General features: G+C 38.7%; 1 protein-coding gene across 1 annotated transcript in view; it reads left to right on the top strand.

Moving 5' to 3' along the window:
• The window catches only part of DOCK10 (dedicator of cytokinesis 10), a 263,739-nt gene that overhangs the window by 155,325 nt on the left and 87,964 nt on the right, over positions 1-20,450 (top strand). The window contains 14 exon segments of the mRNA XM_035726538.1: positions 5,771-5,910; positions 5,912-5,950; positions 7,205-7,247; positions 7,249-7,318; positions 7,569-7,675; positions 7,797-7,812; positions 7,815-7,922; positions 7,925-7,950; positions 14,853-14,945; positions 14,947-14,992; positions 14,995-15,075; positions 15,240-15,352; positions 15,354-15,383; positions 16,780-16,867. Coding sequence (XP_035582431.1) covers positions 5,771-5,910; positions 5,912-5,950; positions 7,205-7,247; positions 7,249-7,318; positions 7,569-7,675; positions 7,797-7,812; positions 7,815-7,922; positions 7,925-7,950; positions 14,853-14,945; positions 14,947-14,992; positions 14,995-15,075; positions 15,240-15,352; positions 15,354-15,383; positions 16,780-16,867 — 1,000 coding nt within the window.

The raw sequence follows: 20,450 nt of genomic DNA, 5'->3' as shown, positions 1-20,450 counted from the left end.
GGGTGCCTGGGTGGCTCAGTCAGTTAAGCGTCCAATTCTTGGTTTCGGCTCAGGTCATGATCCCAGGGTCAAGAGATCAAGCCCCGTGTGGGGCTCTGCGCTCAGTGCAGAGTCTGCTTGAGATTCTCTCCCTCACTCTCACCCTCTGTCCCTCCCCCAGCTCACAGGCACATGCTCTCTCTCTCTCTAGTAAATAAATAAATAAAAAAAAAAAAAAGACAATGGCCTCCTCTGCTTAACCAAAGTCTAGAAACTTGGATGCATTTGCAGACCAAGCAGCCCACCACATGAAGGAAGTAGGGCCAGGTGTGAGACACCAGGGAGCAGCTTGGACTATGTAGATTTGCTCACCCACAGAAAGGGAGTCAAATTGGGAAGGAAAACAAAGGGTACTTGCCAAGGAAAACAAATCTAGAAACTACACATGACCTATAAACTTTCCATTAGCAAACTCTGGCTCTGCAGAATCTCATTTCCAATGATAACAATTAAAACCAGAATGACACTTTCTTCATCTAATAGATTGTTTGATAGCAGTTAATGGAACGTGCATGATGATTGTCCCAGTTTATTAAAATAAAACTCACGGAGCTAGAGTGGCTTTCCAAATCACAGAGCTGGTAAATAGCAAAATTAGGTTTGAAGTGGAGGGACATCCAAAATCATGGAAAGATGCCCAAGGAAATGAGTTGGTTATTATACATCAGGTAGGCATACCTACATCCATTTATCCTGCGTATGCCACACGGACAGGAGAAACACTACAAAGATATGCTCACGTGTTGTTTTAAGCAGTGAGTTTTCGGTGCAGGATTTATTTCAGCAAATATATGTTGAAAATTTTGCTGTGCAAAGCATTGTGGGAAAGCCAAATATGAATCAAATGCAGCTCCTGTCTTCAAAGAGTTCCCAGCCTGTGGGAGGATGCACAGCAAAAAACAAAACAAAACAAATATAGCACATGCAGATAAGATTAGTGACACATCTGAAACAATAGATTCTGCTAACATGCAAGAATAAAATTGCATTTATCATGGCATGAGGCTTTATTATATTATATATAGTCATATACATATATGTCACGTATGCTGTATTTCTGCTTATTTGTTTACTGACACTCCATAACACTGGAATCTAAGATCAGTGAGGGCAGGTGTTTTACTTGAATTTTTTTTTAATGCTGTGTCGCTGGTGCATTTTTGTTGAATGAAATGAATAAATAAACATGCAGAGAATGGGAAGGATTCTATAAATGGTCTATAAATGGTCGCCACCAACCCCAGTAACCTGGATGTGACATTGTGTGTTTCTTTTTAAAACCCTTCTTTTGTTCCTGCAAAATTCTTTTTAAAACTCTTTTGTTCCTGCAAAATTTCTTTTAAAAACTCTTCTTTTATTCCTGCAAAATTCTGCAGAAGTTGCTCGTAACACATTGGAACAATTCGGCACAACGGAATATTTTGTTTAGGTTCCTTACTTTGACATTTGGTTCTCCATTGGTTTTGGTGGCTCTGTTAGATTATCTATTCTGGAACCTTTCCAGAGGAATACTGCAGAAGCAGACCAGTGTGCTACTGCTCATGAGATACATCAGATGGCGTTAGGACATATTCGCAGTTTCCTTTCTTTATGAAGCCGTGTAGGCGGACTGTGTTGGGCTTGAGTAGACAAAGTATTTGCATCTGCCACAAAGGACACTGTTTTCAGGGAAACAGGAAAATTGGGGGGACAACAACAAAAAAAGATATGATTATTTCTTGATTACCACTGTAATGCCATAACAGTTGCATTTTGAGATTATTAAAATGTCCCATGGATTTTTCTATTTTTGTCCTTTCTTTTTTGTTATTTTATATGCCATTATCTTAGAGATCATGGAGAGTGAGATAGAAAACCACTTAGGCCATCATAATCTTCCCCAGCGTAAGCTTCTCTACACTGCAAGTAAGTAGTTCAATTTCACTCCAAATAGAAAAAGATGATTTGGTTTTTGAGAAGCTGCAAATGGAATATTTATTTCACTGATAAAAACCCCTTTTGGGAAAAACAAGGGCTTGTTAGACTTTGCTTGAATTTTTACATAATATTTTTGAAAACATTGTTGAAGTCAGCAACCATATTCAATTCCTTTGAAGTACAGAATGCCATTTAGAAAATCAAGTTTTGTCCATGTTTTGTCATGTTTTCTATCTAGAATTCTTTTAGTTCTTTGTCATCTGCATTTGAAAGCAGGTTGCCGCTCAGTCGACTTTTAATTAATATAATTAATATAAACATTTTACATAGCTTTGCATCTCCCTGTCCACATTACTTACAGCATGAGATTAATGAAGCAGATTCTTTCATTTGTTTGTTTTCAAGACAACACTGAGACTTGTTTGCATTTTGCCGTACTCAGATACTTAGCAATATTCTAGCCAAAGCTATGCCCTGAACTCTGAGCATTTTGAGTTCTTTCCTCTGTGTCTGTTTCTGTTCCTGTTGTTTTGTAAAGGAAAATTGTGTCTCCTTCTATACTTGCTCTCAGCCAAGTTGTCTTTGCCCTTAGACCCACTGTGTCAGTGCAGGATGCACATGGCTTTATGGACTTCCTTCGTCAGAACCCCGGAGGTGTGTGTCAGGGTGTGGGCAGGGAGTCCACCCACACCTCCTGCAGAGATCAGAGCTTCTAAGAATTTGTATTCATAAAGAAGCTGTCTAGATGTTTGCTTTTGCACACTCAACTTTGGGGCCATAGCTGCCTTTCTAGCAACACACTGTGTATACTACAGCCAAAATGGTCTCAAAATGCAACTCTGGCCTTTTATTAGTCAAAATCCGCTGTCCTCTGCTCTCATAGAACCCAGAGGGTCTTAGGAGAATAGAGGTATCCTCATGTTGCGATAGGATTCCCGTTCTCAAGAAGAATTTTCATACCTTTATTGTATACCTCATCTTCAACACATTCACATATCTTCCAATTTCACATTTGTATGATTCACTGGTTAGTGCCTGTTCCCCTTTCTGGCAGGGCAGAGACTCTGTCTCTTTTGCCCAGCACAACACGTGAACAGGATAGACACCGTTTTATGAATGAATGCCATCACTGCACTGAGCACTGAGGATAACCACCCAGCCTCTGCGCTTCTCTAGCTCATAGGCTATTAAAAGAGCCAGCCAGCCAGCGAGAGTGAGTCATTACAAGGAAAAATAATACTTGATGATAATACAAAAGTATGGATCAGAGCCAAGAGTTTGTCCTTGGAAGAATCTAGAAAACAGCAATTAAGTGAGAATCACTGCTAGTTTTTTAGCTAATTCTTTCTCTTAGAGTGCCTGAATTTTATTTTTTCTTGAGGGGTATGTGTTCCTCCTGTCTCTTCTCAGCACCGAGAGAATCCATGACATCCCAGACCATGACCATCCCTTTGGTCTGGGATTGTGCCAGGGAGGGGGCAAGGAAGGAGAACCTGGGTCACCTCAGTGGGTGTTAGAGTACATAGAGGTCATTTCCCTTCTCTGCCACTTGCTACCTGTGGAATCCCAAACACATTTTAATTTATCTCCTCAAGCCTCATGTCATTATATGTTAAATGGAATAATACAATTTGCTTCACAGAGTTGTTACAGGATTAAGTGGAATAACGGCTGTGAATGCTCAGCATGGCACCTGGCTTCTAGATGACAAGTGTTTAGTTAGTGTCATATTTGTGGTAGTAATCATGATACTGTGGAGTAGAAAAGAACAAGCTATTTTAGGATAGTCTCTGAGAACATCACAAAGAAGATATTAACGGGAGGATATTAAAAATTATTTTTTCTTGCCACCAAGAATAGCAGTCCCATTGTCAAAAATAATTTTATACTTTGATATTTAGCCACAATCTCACACTATAGCGATATTCTCATCTTACAGTTCTCCTATTTGTATTTTACTTGGTTATCGTAAGTACATAGGCTTCACTCAGTTATAATTGTGGGTGCCCAATGGCTTCCTAGCAGTATGGGTAAGAGTCGATTACTTGTATCAGAATTACCTGAGAGTGAATTAGAGATGGAATATAAAAGTGCCCTAATAATTTTCCCTTGTATTCCCTCCACTCTCAGTGGGTTTCTCCCATATTGGAACAGTTTGTTCATTTGACAGATTTCAACTTGGATGCCCCTTCCATGGAAGACCAGTCTGATGTAGCTACTCAGCCTCTGAGCCCTTTTTCACTCTGCACAGCACAAAATCTGTTTTCTAGTAGTTTTTTTTATTCCTTCAATCTTTTGTTCATTCACTGTTCCCTACAAACATCAGTTCCCTAAGAATAGGAACTGAACCTATTCCCTTATAAAAGGTGACTGTTTTGAACCCACTGGTCCTGAGCCCTTCTGCGAGACAGTGCAGGGCATAATGGTGAGAAGAACTGGCCTGGTCTTCCTAGAGGCAGCCATGAGGGAGAGATACATGTTGGTCAAAGCAAAGAAATGAAAATGAATAAGTATATAATTCCAAATTGCGGTAAGTGCCCTGGAAGACAAGAACCTTGTCTTAACTGAGGAACTGAGCAAGTATAACTTCAATTGAGATCTGAAGAGTGACTATGAGTCCCCCAAGTAGATGAAGGGCAAACATGGTGCTGATTGTGTGCAAGCACATGCTTTGTGGGAGGGGCTGCTTCAGGCTTGTGGCAGGAACACAGCTTGTGATGGGAGCACATTCACGAACGAGAGCAAAGCCTCATGGGTTCATCACAAAGGCAAAGTAGAGATGTGAGGTTAGAGAAAAATCTGGAGGTTGGTGGAAAAGCCAAAGCCACAGAAAGGAATGGGGTGCCCTGCCATGTGATGCCATGTCCTTTAAAGCCATTGGAGCAGATGAGAGAGAAAGGAATCTGAGGCAGAGCCTCAGATAGCATTAGGTTAGCATTAGATGTCACCAAGATAAGGAAGAGCCAGTAGAGATGATTGAAAAGTGGTGGCGAGTGAAGAAGAAAGAAATCCAGAATTGAGTGTGGTAATGGAAATCAGACACAGACAGATTTCAAGAGGAGGAAGTGGCCACCATGTTAATTCTACTGAAAAGTCAAGGAAGATACAAAGAAGGAAATGTCCTTGGATAATACAGCAGCATAGAGTTTGTTGGTGACCATGACAAGTGCTGCCCTGGGGTGTGATGGGGCCAGAAGCCCAACTGGAATGAATAGTGGACAGAACACAGGATGAGAAAGTGAAGGTAGCCACTCAAATCAACTATCTAAAGAAGTTTAGAGTATATTCCCACAGGTACCTGAAGAAGAAGTTTTTGAGCCACCATGCTCATCCAATCAACAAAAACCTAAATAAAATATCTATTCATACAAAAAGCCTTGAAAGAAACCAAATAAAACAATTCATACCCATCCAAATTTTTCTCTTGATCTTTATGTTACTCTCCCGTATGGAAACACTTTGGAAGGGCGACCCCATAAAAAATGTCTCTTGCTCTCTAAGACTTATTGTCTGATGTTTTTTCTTTCTTTCTTTTTTCTTTTTCTTTCTTTCTTTCTTTCTTTCTTTCTTTCTTTCTTTCTTTCTTTCTTTTCTTTCTTTCTTTCTTCCTTTTTTTCTTTCTTTTCTTTCTTTCTTTCTTTCTTTCTTTCTTTCTTCTTCTTCTTTCTTTCTTTTTCTTTCTTTCTTTTCTTTCTTTTCTTTCTCTTTCTTTCTTTCTTTTTCTTTTCTTTCTTTCTTTTCTTTCTTTCTTCTTTCTTTTCTCTCTTTCTTTCTTTCTTTTCTTCTCTTTCTTTCTTTCTTTTTTATACCACAGAATAACAGACTAAGAAAATATGCCTTTGAATTGAAAATGAATGACCTAACTTATTTTGTGCTGGCGGCTGAAACAGAGTCAGATATGGATGAATGGATCCACACCCTCAACCGTATCCTGCAAATCAGTCCCGAGGGCCCTCCAGGGGAGGAGGAGCACGGAGCTTGCAGATCTGGGCAGGTGAGAGCACATGCACCAACTTCCCTTCCTTTGCAAAGTGTGATCTGTGCAGTGGATTGATTTAAACTGTTAGTAACTGTGGTAGTTGTCGGGTCTGGCTCATCCATCCCTGAGCATTTGCTTAAATCTGACTTTCACTGAATAGTGAAGGTCACCACACATAGGTATGATTTTGAGTTTACTGGCAATGATTTGAGGATGGAAGTCATTTGTCAGCAGTATTAAAATTGTACCCAGGTGTGAGGGAGGTTACCTTAGATGGGTAGTTGCTTTTCATAGCCTTTCATTTAATTTAATTAATTAAGATAATATTAAATATAAGACAAACATGCATTACTTCCTTTAGTTGAAAGATACCTGCAAAAAAAAAAAAGAAAGAAAAGAAAGGAAGACAATCTGTCATGTACGCCTTTTGGCCATACTGAGATCAGCTTATATGTGAAAGTTCCATAAATTTGCACAATATTCAAGATCTTTATAAGATAAAAAAATATTTGTTTTTCCCCATCCTTATTACCTCTTAGGATTCTAAATTCATTCTAGGCAAAGAGAAGAGCAAGAGGGAGGAAAGGACAGGTGATGAGAAAGGTAGAAAAACAGGTCTATAACCATGTCATAGACATGTGACATGTGAAAGACAAATACAACCTTCAGAGTTGGTCATTCCTCCCAAAGAAAACTATTTTAAGACCTTTTGCCCAGCACCATGGACGTCCGAAACCAGAGTCTCTAAATTCTAGTAGTCTGAATAATCATATGCTATCAAGAAAGAGGCATGTGGTCATGAGGAAAAAACTGCGTTGACTTTAACGCAACTGCTATAAACCACAGTAGGTGTTTTACACTCATGATTTACTTAATAATGATCAACGAGAACATTAATATTTATAGAATTTTTAAAGAGTTTAACTAACTGAAGCTAGAATGCAGGTTTGAAATTGATGGTCTGAGAGAATTATCAAAAATACATACACACATAAGAAAACTTTAGTCGCATTGATGAAGTAAGTCATGACAACCCCAGTATAAAGGTAGTATTAGCAGGGTCAAGAGTTTTTATGGGCTCAGGACGGTGTCATGGAAAGAATCCCAAAATGACAATCAGGAGGTCTGATTTCCAGCCCAGATCTTGCAACAATATGGAGTCCTAGAACCAGGGTACAATGAAGGCATCTGCTCATCAATATCCACCCCGAATCCAGTTTTGATATGTCATAGCCTAAGAGAAATGTGTGATTCATAAGCATTACTTAGTAACCTCACTTGGTGTATCTTTCCAGATACGCTGGATAATTCATATAACTTGTGAATGCACACCAGAGGACACAGAGTCTTCAGAGAACAGCCTACACCCAGACTTCGCAAAAAGTAATACCTGACATTTTTCTATGCAAATAAATTTGAATTACTTATTAGTTACTGCTTTCATAGAAAAGATGGAAATACTGTATTTTAAGATTTAGGCTAAGATAAACAAGACTTAAAAATAAAAGCATGTTTTGATAAGAATTGCTGTGTGTTAATGGAGGATATTAAAACAGTGATAAATACTAAGGAGCAACTTCTGGGCCACGTGGATGGGGTTGGGCTGTAAGTACCTGGATACTTAGCTACTAAGAGCTAACACAGTTTTCTCTCTAGTACCTCACAGAAACTGAAGAGACTGTCAAAACAACTCGAAATATGGAGAGGCTAAATCTGTTCTCGCTGGATCCAGATATAGATGTAAGTCGGAATTCTTTCTAAGCAGACGTGAACTTGATCCACACAATTGTGGCTTATGATTTAGAATTCCTTTTTTTTATAATGGGTATTTGTTGAGAAAGACTTTCAACATTTTTTTTAGACCTTGAAACTTCAGAAAAGGACCTTTTAGAACCCGACTCTGTGATCAAACCGTTTGAAGAAAAAGCTGCCAAGAGAATCATGATCATTTGTAAATCTCTCAACTTAAATCTTCAGGGATGTGTTAAGGAAATGAGAATGATCCGATAACGAACGTAAGTTTTCCTCTGTTACATCCTATACGCATCAGCCAACTTCACACCCCCCTCTGGCCAGAATCTTTTCTATTGCTGATAATTCCAGCGCTGAGTTCACACCCTCTAGCCTCCGAGGGAGTGCGAATGACAGCATTTTCCACGTTACAAAAGTGCACAAGTTCTGAAGTGGAATTGTGAATATATTGCCATAAAACTTTCCTCTTACCTTGAAGAAGCATCATCAAAGGGACTGTATTTTGGGGTCCTTTCCATTAAATCACACAGTGATTCATCACAGTTTTCCTAAAGATACTGTTTATATCTTTTTGGTATTGAGATGGCTTTTAAATCAAGCTTCTCATTTTAGTATTATAAGTTTATTTGAATGTATATTAGAGAATAGTTTAAGTAAGCAAGTCAACTCTGTGATTTCATAGCTAATACTGCTTAAGACCAGGCTACATAGTGAATCAAGTAAAGTAATATTAGATAAGTATTAAGTAATAGTAAGGTGGTACATGGAAATGGGAGGGAAAAAAAGGTGCTTCACTGATATTTGGGAACCACCACAGTGCTCATTAAATCAACACAAGATTCCTTTTCCTACTAAGTGAGCTGTCTTGAGAGTTTGTAAGAGTCCAGGGACAGTTCTATACCAGTCATAGCTGGATCTTGGAAGGGGCATTTTTATGAGCATAAAAATTATCAAAAGTTGAACTATAAAGAAGAAAATAGGGGCACCTGGGTGGCTCGCAGGCAGTTAAATGTCCGAACCTTGGTTTCAACTCCGTCATGATCTCAGGGTCATGAGATTGAGCCCCGCATCAGGCTCCACACTCAGCATGGGGTCTTCTGGGGAATCTCTCTTTCTCCCTCTGCCCCTCCCCCCACTCGGGCATGCACACTCTCTCTCTCTCCTTCCTCTCTCTCTCTCAAATAAATAAGTCTTTCAAAAGAAGAAGAAAATAAAAATCACACATAATCTGACCATCAGGAAAAATCAGTGTTATTTATTGCCACGTTCCCTTTCATTATTTTGTAATGCATTCCACTCTAACTTTTCATAAATCATCTCTTAATTGTCATCTTTCACCTTAAGGAAGAAAACTTATTTCTAGATCCATGATATAAGCCACATTTGTTTTTAGTAAGCTTTAGAAGACAGAACAGTAATAAGTTTTCTCTACAGACTGAGCACACGCAATCCCGCACACTCTCTATGACATGGGAGACTTTTTCGTTGTGACAATGAGTGGCTGGCAAGAAGGATGGCAAGGTCCATCCTTCTTGTGATTTAAAATCTTGCCAGCAGATTTTTCATACCTGCTGCCCTTGTCTGTAGGCAACCACCGATCCTCTAAGGCTCCTTCCTCCCCCGTGATAGCAGGATGATGGTACATGCTATGGACCCTCAGATTTAGTGAGGAGAGAGAACCAAGGGACCTGTGCCTCTCTTGGGTCAGAATACCTGACCTTCCTCCCCGATGAGTTCTGCCATGCTGGGCAAGTGGCTTGCCCTCACCCTCCTCTTCTGTAAACAGGATAATAATAGCAATAACCATTTCAAATGCTTGTTGGGAGGATTAAATGAAGTAACATATGGAAAGAACTTAGATAATGCTTGGTGCGCAGGAAGCAGTGATTACATATTAACTGTTATTTCAATATGTGGGAAATGGCTTTGAAATTTTGAATACCATGTAGCCAACGTATTGGTATTTTCAGTGTTGCTTATGAGAATCTTGCTGACAAGTAAGCTAAAATCAAAAGGTGTCACCCGTAAGAATCTTCCCCCAGAATTAAACTTTCTCCTATTTTATAACTGTAATGGTGCACTAGGTGTGTGAGTAAATGTGATTGCATTGGAGGTCACGTTTATTCATTTCTCAGCCAGTTCTTAATCAGTGCGCCCCCTGGGAGCCAGACTTGTTCTAGGTATTGGGGGAACAGCGGGGAACATGATAACAAGGCCCCTGCCCTCTTAAAGATTGATTCTCTTTGGAAAGAACAAACAGTACATTTAAAAAAAAAAAAAAAGACACGTAAATTAACACAATAATCATGCTAGGTTCACAGTTCTTTCTTTTTTTAAAGATTTTATTTATTTATTTGAGAGAGAGGAGAGAGAGAATGAGACAGAAAAAGCACATGAGAGGGGGGGAGGGTCAGAGGGAGAAGCAGACTCACTGCTGAGCAGGGAGCCCGATGCGGGACTCGATCCCGGGACTCCGGGATCATGACCTGAGCCGAAGGCAGTCGCTTAACCAACTGAGCCACCCAGGCGCCCCTAGGTTCACAGTTCTTTAAAATGAATCAGTATGACAGATGTGATACAGAGCAACTAGGAGACAGGTTCTTCGGGGTGGGGTGCTCATAGGAGGCCTCTCTCAGGAGGTGACAGTTTACAGAGACCAAAAGGGTGAGAGAAGAAAGAGAAGAGAGAGAAAGTGGGAATACCTCAAAAACAACTAAGGCTTGGCAAGTTCGAGGAAGAGGAAGCAGGCTCTGAGGGGAAGAGCAGACGAAAACGAGATGGGAGGAACTACAAAGTATGATCGTGTTAGGTGCAGGCTGCAGTGAAGAGTCTGGATTTATCCTGAGTGGAGGCTAGAGTGATTTAAAACACTTTCAAATGGTGTGGTTCGGTTTCTGTTTTTTAAAGATCCCATCAGGAAAAAAAAAAAATGGATTGGAGGAAACAAGAGTTGACCAGGGAGAGTAGGTAAGAGGCTACCACCAGAGTTCATTGCATGGTTTAGACTAGGACTGCCAAGGAAGAAGGAGAGAAATGGATGCATTTGACTGATCTTGGGTAAATTGAATGGACAGGTTTCTCTGATCCATTGGCTATACAGGATAAGGGGAAGGAATATTTCAAAGATGAGTCTCCAGCTTTTGCTTTGAACACTTCTATGCATGATGGTGCCATTTACTAAGAGGACAAGACTAGATGAAGAGCAGATTTGGGGGATATTGGCCAAGAATTCCATTATGGGTATGTTAAGCTGGATAGGCCTAGTAGATATCCAAACAGAGATGTCCATTGGGCAGATTCAAATACAAGTCTAGAATTCGAGGGGGTGGCCATGAATGAGACATAAACTTAGAAGTTTGGGCCAGATGGTGACCTGGAGGGACATATTTGGGAATTTCTGTATGCATAGAAAAAGCTCCAGAAAACAAATATTTAACAGATCACTAGAGGAGTAACCAAAGAGGTCTAAGAAGGAATGGCCATTGAAATAGAGATAAACAAGAAAAGAGTGGGTCCTAATGCCATGAGAGAAAGCATCACCTGTGTGGAATAGGCTGAGATGCTGAGAGAGGCAGCAAGCCAGAGAAGAGCCCAGCAGCTATGGCCACGTGGAGGATGCCGGGGGACTACAGCAGGAGAAATTTCCACTGGAGCGAAAGGGTTAGGAGGAGCGATCAGAACATACTTTCATTCAGGATTAAAGTTGAAAAAACAGAAAAACTAGAAACTTGCTTCCTGAAACTACTTGGAAATATCAGGAAAATGTAACCCAAATCCTACCTGCATTTAACCATCTTATTAAATAAAAATAATTTTTTTTGACTAGGCACAACCTTAAGTGTGATTAAAAAGTCCAATTTAGTAACTGAAACTCGAAGATAATGGGCTTTTCTTTCCAGTGCCGGGCAAATGACTCCTTCCACATGGATTCCTTTCTTTGTACTAAAACTCATATTCAGAAGTTTAATATTTGTGTTTGGGCCAGTCTCGCCAAGCACGAGAACATGCCCAAGTTCAGAACCCAGCATCAGTATGCCCTTTTATGTCTGTAAATCCAGAGGGACAAGTTGATTTGAGGTGCTTTAAATGCCCATGTTGTTTTTAATTTATTTTAAAGTTGATACAAATGTTTTAAAAAATAGAAAATTACTTGGTAAAAATAATTTCATTGTGCTTATAAACAATAATACAAAAAACTAATAAAATAACTTCACCTAAACTCCACAATAATTTTTTATGTAATGGCATTGTCTTTAAAAACTTCTGTATATTATTCAGTGACACTCTTTTGTTAATGTAGCTGTTTTTAAACTCATCCTTTTTAATTCTGTGGGCATATTTTTAAGTTAATCGAAATATTTCCCCAGGTTGCTGAAGAACCCTCTCCTGTATTTAATGAATGAGCTTCTAAAACGACTTCTTCAAAGAACTTTTCCGTGATGAGGAAACAATATTTGACAGCATATAATCTTTTAGTCAGTCCATTGAAAACCAAATTCAAGTTGATGGTTTTCTAGTATAAAATATTTCTTTGAAAATAGCAATTGATTCCAAAAATCTGAACAAATAAACCGGCTTCACAGCAGAGCTGCTTTAAAATCTTATGTTCTTGATTCTTTTAAGAAAATACAGAATTCTAAACATAAGAAGCCTATGACTTAATTTGTTAGGCTTTCAAGTGCCTGATTAAACAAATCCTTATTGAAAAACCAGTGATTCAAAAAGTAAGATTTGACATTTAAGTTGAAAAGGTGGATTGGAAGAAATAAATGAATCACCATATGAGCTTTAATTTCTGATGGATTATCAAAGTATGGTAATTTATTTCCATTCACCAAGCAGAATGAAAATCAAAATGCCCCAATTCACGAAAAATAATAGGATTTTTTTCCTTTGACCTTCAATGTGTTTTGAGCTCCTACCTCAGTTATTTTCATGTAATTTTTGCATTTTCAACTCTTGGCAGACAACCACTACTACAAACCAAAAGTTTTTCTAAACTAAATTAAGTTGGTAAAATATAAAACTTTCACTTTTTAATTGTCTTATTTTTTTAATAATGTATTGAATTTCATTTTATATGTGTAGTTTTGTTTCTAACAGTAAAGGAGCTGACAAGTACTGTTATTATTAAGGAATTACACTAATAACCTTGTTATAAACTAGCCATATTACTATGTTTCAAAACATGAGATACCTATTAAACATTCAGTACAATCCCCAGCATGAGTGAGTCTGTACAATGATGAACATAATGTGATTTTTGTATATAACCTGCTTGTCCACAGAACACATGCTGGTAGGCATCTATTCAAAATTAAGTAGCATAAACAAAAGTAAAAATGTTTTTTGTAAGCATATTCCATTTTTAGAAGCCTATAGGTAATTATATGTAATTACGTCTATTTTCGTGGTTATAATTATATGTGTATATATGTACATATGTATAATATGTATGCAATTACATGTGCATATATTTATTTATCTCAGTCCTTGTTTTATTTAATTTCTGTTGCATTTGATGGTTTTCTTGTTGAAAATTCCTTCTTTCTTGACTCTTTCTTCGGTTTCTATGATATTCTGGCTGCATGAAAATTGTCATGTGCTTTCTTTAAATCTCTCTCCACTCTCCAGTCTCCTTTATAAACTGCTTTTCTTTCTCCATCTCAATCCTTTGCATGCTGATATTTCCCAGGATGCCATTCTGATTCTCTTCTCTTTATTTCATGGTTTAGACAGGAGCCCACATATAAACCTCCCCAGCCCACCTTCCTTCACTGAGCTCAAAACTCGTATCTCCAACTGTGATTGGAATGTCCTATAGATGACTCTGCATGTACCATCCAGAACTCACCTCTGTATCTTTATCGTGTTATATCAGTGAGTGTCATTGACATCCCCTTAATTTGTTACATACCCCAAACCTAGACTTTTCTTTTATGCATCTGTGCCTCTGGGAACACTTTTCTCCAAGCACCAGGACACCCAGTGGACTCTGCGCTCCTTGGTTGTACCTCCTTAATGTCCCTCAATGCATCTCCCACAAATGCATCCTTCAGTGTTCTTTATGTTCCTTTCATGACTTTATGGCTTTGTACATGTCACCTCAACCGACCATAGATGCCCCTTCTAACCGCATCTTTATCTAAGTTTTGCTTCTTTAAAAGTCAACCCAGGCGATGCCCTGGGTGGCTCAGTCGTTAAGCATCTGCCTTTGGCTCAGGTCATGATCCCAGAGTCCTGGGATCGAGTCAGCATCAGACTCCCTGCTCAGCGGAAAACCTGCTTCTCCCCTCTTCCACTCCCCCTGCTTGTGTTCCCTCTCTTGCTGTGTCTCTCTCTGTCAAATAAATAAATAAAATCTTTTTTAAAAAATAAATAAATACATACATACATATTCATGTACAGATAGAGATAAAGAAATCACTGTAGATGTGAATGTTACATGTATGGACACATGCGTGTGCATGTGTGTGCGTATGTATGTGTGTGTACGTGTGTAGGTGTGTCCCAGTAACAATGAGCATAATGAGCACCGAGCTCTTCGTTTCTAAATGTCACCCTCACAGAAAGGAAGCAGGGCTATATGGAGAAATGACTGAAGCATTGAAAGTATAAGATGAGCCTAGAACGTCTTGTTAAGTAAAGAGGTGTCCCCCAAAATTATGGGGATCTACCAAAGAGACAAAAGAGCTACCACTAGCCAAACTGGAACAATGTGAGCATCACTATAAAATAATGATAGTAAGAGACTGAAATATGTTGAATAAAATAGTAGTAATCCATGAATCTATACTTGTATAAATAAATAAATAAGAAGGGAAAGCTCATCATTACAGCATTACGTAGAATGTCAATGAATAAATGTAGAAAGAATGATGGAACTAGAAAACCACCCTTAGTAGCCATCATAGTGGTGGTTGATTCCAGTGGGAGTTACAGAGTGTAGGTCGGGTTTGGTGAGTATCAAGACATAGGGGTAATTTCCCGAATATTTCTCCAAAACTGCTGATCACTTACCACTTGATATATATTATTGATATTAAAAATATTATATATAAATAGTAGTTGTTTATCTATTGTTTTCCTAAAAAAAACATACTAAGGGTAAACTGCAGGTGTAATGATTTTATTCAGAACAAATGGTTCTTTCTTTTTCTTGCAGATTGAGCCCTTTTTTGTGAGTGTGGCACTTTATGACCTCAGAGACAGCAGGAAGATTTCTGCCGATTTCCACGTGGATCTAAATCACACTGCCTGTCAGGCAAATGCTGTCAGGGGCTTCCGGGGCGTTGGAAAATGGAAACATGACACTGTCACTCCCAGACAATCAGAAGAACCTCACGTCAAAGGATTTCCAGAGGAATGGCTAAAATTTCCCAAAGCAGGTTGCACTTTTGTTTACTTGTGATGACACCAAAAATTGCTCGTTTCGTTGTTCTCACCAAAAGATGACATCAGTTTCTGAAATAAAAAATTCCCTTAAAGCAGTCCCTTAAAAAAAATGGAATTTTGTAAATGTCTTCAATATGCTTCCTTAGATACTTATTAGCTGTTTTCTTTGTACATAGGCTATATTTTTCTGTAAGCAATCCGCATTCTGAAATTGTTTTGGTGGCCAAAATCGAAAAAGTACTGATGGGGAACATTGCAAGTGGTGCTGAACCCTTATATTAAGAATCCGGACTCCAACAAGGTAATGCATAATCTTTTCCCATAAATAATTTCAATTGCTTTCAAGATATAAATCACCCTGCCTTGATGAATTATCAGCTTAGTACAATGGAGGTCTTGAAATAATCACTTTTTAGTGAAATGAATATCAATCAGGAAATTTGAAAGTATATATTCTTAGTTTATGTTTCTGACTGACTTCCTGATAATCTATTAGTAGAAATCAGTTGAATATAGGCAAAGCTTTAACTCCAAGGATCAAGTGTTAGCAATAATGAAAAGTTAGGTATTAATCTGACTTAAAACAAGTGAATACATAGTTTACTGATGATGAACTAAGTGAAAAAGTAAGAAAGATTAATTTTATATAAAATTGTTCTAACACCTAAGTGAAGAAAGAGGAAATACTGAAATTTCTTTGAATGGTGGGACTACGGGAAATTTTTTTCTTTTTTTTAAACCCTATTTTATTTTACTTTTTTAGAGAGAGAGAGGGCACATGAGGTGGGAGGAGTGGGAGGGGGAGAGAGGGAATCTTCAACAGACTCCCACTGAGCGTGGAGCCTGATGTTGGGCCTTGATCTCACTATCCTGAGATCATGACCTGAGCCAAAATCAGGAGTCGGAGGGTTTATACTGGACTGAACAACCCAGGCGCCCCTCTTCCTTTTTTCTATAACCATATTTTCCTTAATAATCAAATGTTACTGTTTAATAGAAAGGTAAATATTAAAAAGTCTGTATTTTTCACACAAAAGAAATACATTGGGGAAAGAATGCCTAACCATTGAATTTGAGCTTGTGTAACCATGTAGTGCAGTGTTAAGCATATTTATGAGATTCAGGGTTTGGCAAACTACAACATGTGAGCCCGATCCACCTGGTACTTGTTTCTGTGAATAAAGTTTTATTTACACAGTCACACTCATTCATTTATGGATTGTCTATGGCCACTTTCCTGCTAGAGAGGCAGAGTTGAGAAGCTGCGACATAGACCATGTGGTCCACCAAAGCCCAGTGTATTTACTGTGTGACCCTCTGCAGAACAAGTTTGCAACCCCTGCCATCATGAATAAAAATATAAGACAGTCTGTGAGTGCAAATTTGAAAACATTTTCCATTCAATGTTTTAAGGTCTTTCAAGTCTGAAAAAAAGGGGGGGGGTAGTTAGCATTAGAAGACAAAGGTATTTTCTATATTTGAAAATTTGCCAGGGTGAAAATTCCAGAACACAATACAGTAGATCCAACACAGAGAATAGCATTTGGCTTTTTACCAGACAGAATTTGCAGGCCAGTGAGGCAGAATTTTGAGAGTTTCAATGTAAGATAATCTGGAAAAGTTTGTATTAGCCTTTTACTTGGACAATTTATAAAGAGGTGTTCTAAACATTATTTTTATGTGTTTTTTCCCCTCAGTATGCACAAAAGATACTAAAATCCAACAGGCAGTTCTTCAGCAAGTTGGGAAAATACCGCATGCCCTTTGCTTGGGCGGGTAAGGTAGGTTGACAACTACAATCAACAGAAGAGTAGTGAATTTATAATTTGCATTGGAAGCTTCAGTTTGAACATCTCTTTGTTACCTGTATACAAGCAGGGGGGGAGGGGCCAAGGGAGAGAGAGAGAGAGAGAGAAGTAGACTCCTCGCTGAGGGCAGAGCCGGACATGGGGCTCAACCTTATGACCCTGAGATCATGACCTGAGCCGAAATCAAGAGGCAGAGTCTTAACCAACTGAGCCATGCAGGCAACCCCCAGTATTTTTAATATATCAACAGCTAGAAGAATATTACTGTGGTCATCTTCTTAACACTCAGTGCTCCCCAGAAACATGTGTCTTACAAGACTCTTTAGCAAGACAGCTTATCATAGATTGAAGCTATGACTTGAGTGCATGTGTGTGCATGACCAGATACGCTCTGGTTTCTTGGTAGAATCGAAGTCATAACTTGTTTATTATGCATATTTGGTTCAATAAATGCTTAACCCTTATATCAGTCCCTGAGAGTTTGGCGTGCATAAAATTCAGATGGAAGCACTGTGATTTCTTATGCAGCTGCATATTTTCTTCTATGTGCAGGGCACAGGCCTATATATGGATGTCCAGATGAAACCATCAATTTGATCATCTAAACTCTCTTTGATTTCGCTACTGATTAGCATAGCTAAAATATCAGTACCAGTTCACTCTCTGTTAGGAATGCTGAGTTATATGGACACTGAGGGTAGAATCATCCTCCTGGACATATAACCCCTGCATAAAGAGCAAGACATTGCTTTTTGGAAATGGTTAAAGATCAATTCCTATTGTCCTTCTCAATCTCTTTGCCTCCTTTTGTCTGTGGGAATTTCTTAAAAGAGGATTCCACATATGAGTGAAATCGTATGATAATTGTCTTTCTCTGATTGACTTATTTCGCTTAGCATAGTACCAAACAGAGGATCCATAGGGGAAGGGAGGGAAAAATAAAATAAGATGAAATCAGACGAGGGAAACAAACCATAAGAGACCTCTTGGACTATAGGAAACAGACTGAGATTGGGGGAAGGGAGGGAGGTGGGGGGTTGGGATAACTGGGTGATGAACAGTAAGGAGGGCACATGATGTAATGCACACTGGGTGTTATATGCAACTGAAGAATTACTGAACTCTACTTCTGAAACTAATGACACACTATATATTAATTAACTGAGTCTAAATAAAATAAGATTTAAAAAGAGGAAAAGCCTGGCACAGACATAAGGAAGAAAGAGCAGCAACATATAAACCAAAAGAACTTTAAAAAGTTAGTGCTACAAAGTAAGACAGCCTCGTAAGTATTCGTTTGAGTGTTGGTAACATTGTCCCAGTGGCAGTAACTTTAAAATCCAGAGAGAAGACAGAATTTGTTACTTTTGCCATTTTTAGTTCTCCAATACCCAAGGATGAGCATAACCAGAGTGAATCCACCAATATTTGTTATCATTTTGAGGTTGTTCCTTGAGGTTGGGGACAGGTGGCATGGGAAGGGAAAGGGGGAAACGTGAGCAGACGTTCCAGGAATGAGTTTGCCCTAAGGCAGCCCTGTTATAAGGGAGAAAGAGACCAGACCCAGGAGTTGGACAGACATGGTCCAAATCAGGCCACTAGTTATGAATGGTAACTTAAGGCAAGTTTTCTCTCTGGTCTCAGGGTCCATCCACAGAACGAAGCTAACTGCACCCACCTCGTGGGCAATGGGTGCAATCTCAGATACAAACGTACTTGGCCTAAACTAGATCAACCATAACTCTCTGTCTCTCTTGTGTCTCTCTCCCTGCAGGGACAGCTAATGCCCACATCTAATGCATGGAACAGATAGTATTTGACTATACTGAACCCCTTATGTTGAATTTCATTGTTTTTATTTCTCATAAGCTTCCAGAGAAAAGATAACTAGTTCTACTTTGCTGGTCAAGTTTTCTCATATTGATAGGTATTCTCAGTTCCCCCAAGAAAACCCGTTGGGGCATGTAGAGGCAAGGTATCCCTTGGCAAGAGTGAAATATAGCATAATTACAATGGTGAACATATTTTCTCTTACAGGATCCAGAACTCTTGTGAGGTTTTAGAAGCAGGCATTTGAGAGCCAGAGCTGGTTTTGAAATCTCAATTCTACTTAGTAGCCAAGTGAACTTAAACAAGTACTCATAGTCTGCCCTTATTACCTCAGTTGTTTTTTTTCTTCAAATGTACAAAAGAGGACTGATAATACCTAATTTATTGTTGCAGGGATTAATGAGTACAGATATGTACCCAATAAAATACAGCCATGGTTAGAAGTCACTATTCTTATATGATTATTATTAAGTTACCTTTGGAGATAATATTTTCGGCAAGATCCCCTTTCCCGGTAAATTTGGGGCAGTGAAGAATAATGTGGGGAAAAGAAGGGAAAGAATTACCCCCTTACCTGAGCTGTAAGGAGAAGTAACAACTGTACTGTGAAGTTGTCTAGTAAAATATGCTGAAAGAATGACAGATGACGTTTCAAGGGAGACTGGACAATATTACTGGCTATCAGAGTAATTATGTCTAGGACAGGAAAGCCAACAAAATCACAAGTCATGCTACATTAATGCCTGATGAGTGGTTTGGTTGTAGATTGGGAAACAGGAGACACCACCAATTTGTGTATATAAACATACGGCTTGCATATACATAAACCTCTTGACAATCTGAGAAAAAATGGTTAGCAGACAGTTCTAAAGATTTCATGTCAAACCGCTTGAAACACTAATCACAAAAAATAAGTAAAAGATCCAGCCAAAGAAGATTTTAATTTCCTCTTCACAATGTGGAAATTGCTTCAAATGAATGGCGACTGAATCAGAGGAGGGCTCTGGTCCCTCAAGCCGTTTTGATATAAACTAGCTTGCTGACATATTTCAGTCCTTTATTAGATATGCCGGTTGTCTGGCCAGGTTTTTTCCTACTATATTTTCTAGATTGCAGTTTGCCTAATAATATAGCTTTGAGTGTACCCTAAAACATTTCGGCCCTTAAAATTCAACTGCCACTAAAAAGCGTAGAATAGACAATTTAGCTTATGACCATATTTTTACCCAGATCCAACCCATCCCACCCACTGCTGCATGCACAGATGTTCATCACTGTGAACATTTTTTCTGAAATGAATTTGGTGTGTTTTCTTATTTTTGGCACCAGCTTTCCTGCGTTTTACAGTTTAAAAAGAAAAGGTTATTCTTGGAGGAAGTAAAGAGAACATATTCAGATGGCTACAATGGGTATTTTACACTCTTTGATTTGGGAGAAAGTCGACCCTTACCAATGTGTCTTGTTAAAGGAAACTCTTTCCATGCATATTGCCCGCACAGTCATATGTGCCTAAATCCACACCAGGACTGATTTTTTTTTAATCCCTCTTACACGACATTCTGAATGGACAGTGCACAACCCTGGATTTTCTTTAAAACTGAACAAAACTAAAGAACAATTTCATTCTTATATCTATATATTTAGAGAAGGCATACAGTGCAACAATTACTTTTATGTTTTATCTTGCATTAACCACAAAAAAATATGCTGTGTTCTTTCTTTTTTTTTAA

This window comes from Zalophus californianus, chromosome 3, assembly GCF_009762305.2.
Source record: "Zalophus californianus isolate mZalCal1 chromosome 3, mZalCal1.pri.v2, whole genome shotgun sequence".
In the NCBI taxonomy this organism is placed as follows: Eukaryota; Metazoa; Chordata; class Mammalia; order Carnivora; family Otariidae; genus Zalophus; species Zalophus californianus.
Note: the sequence above shows the minus strand (reverse complement) of the source record. Positions and strands in the feature narration are given on the sequence as shown.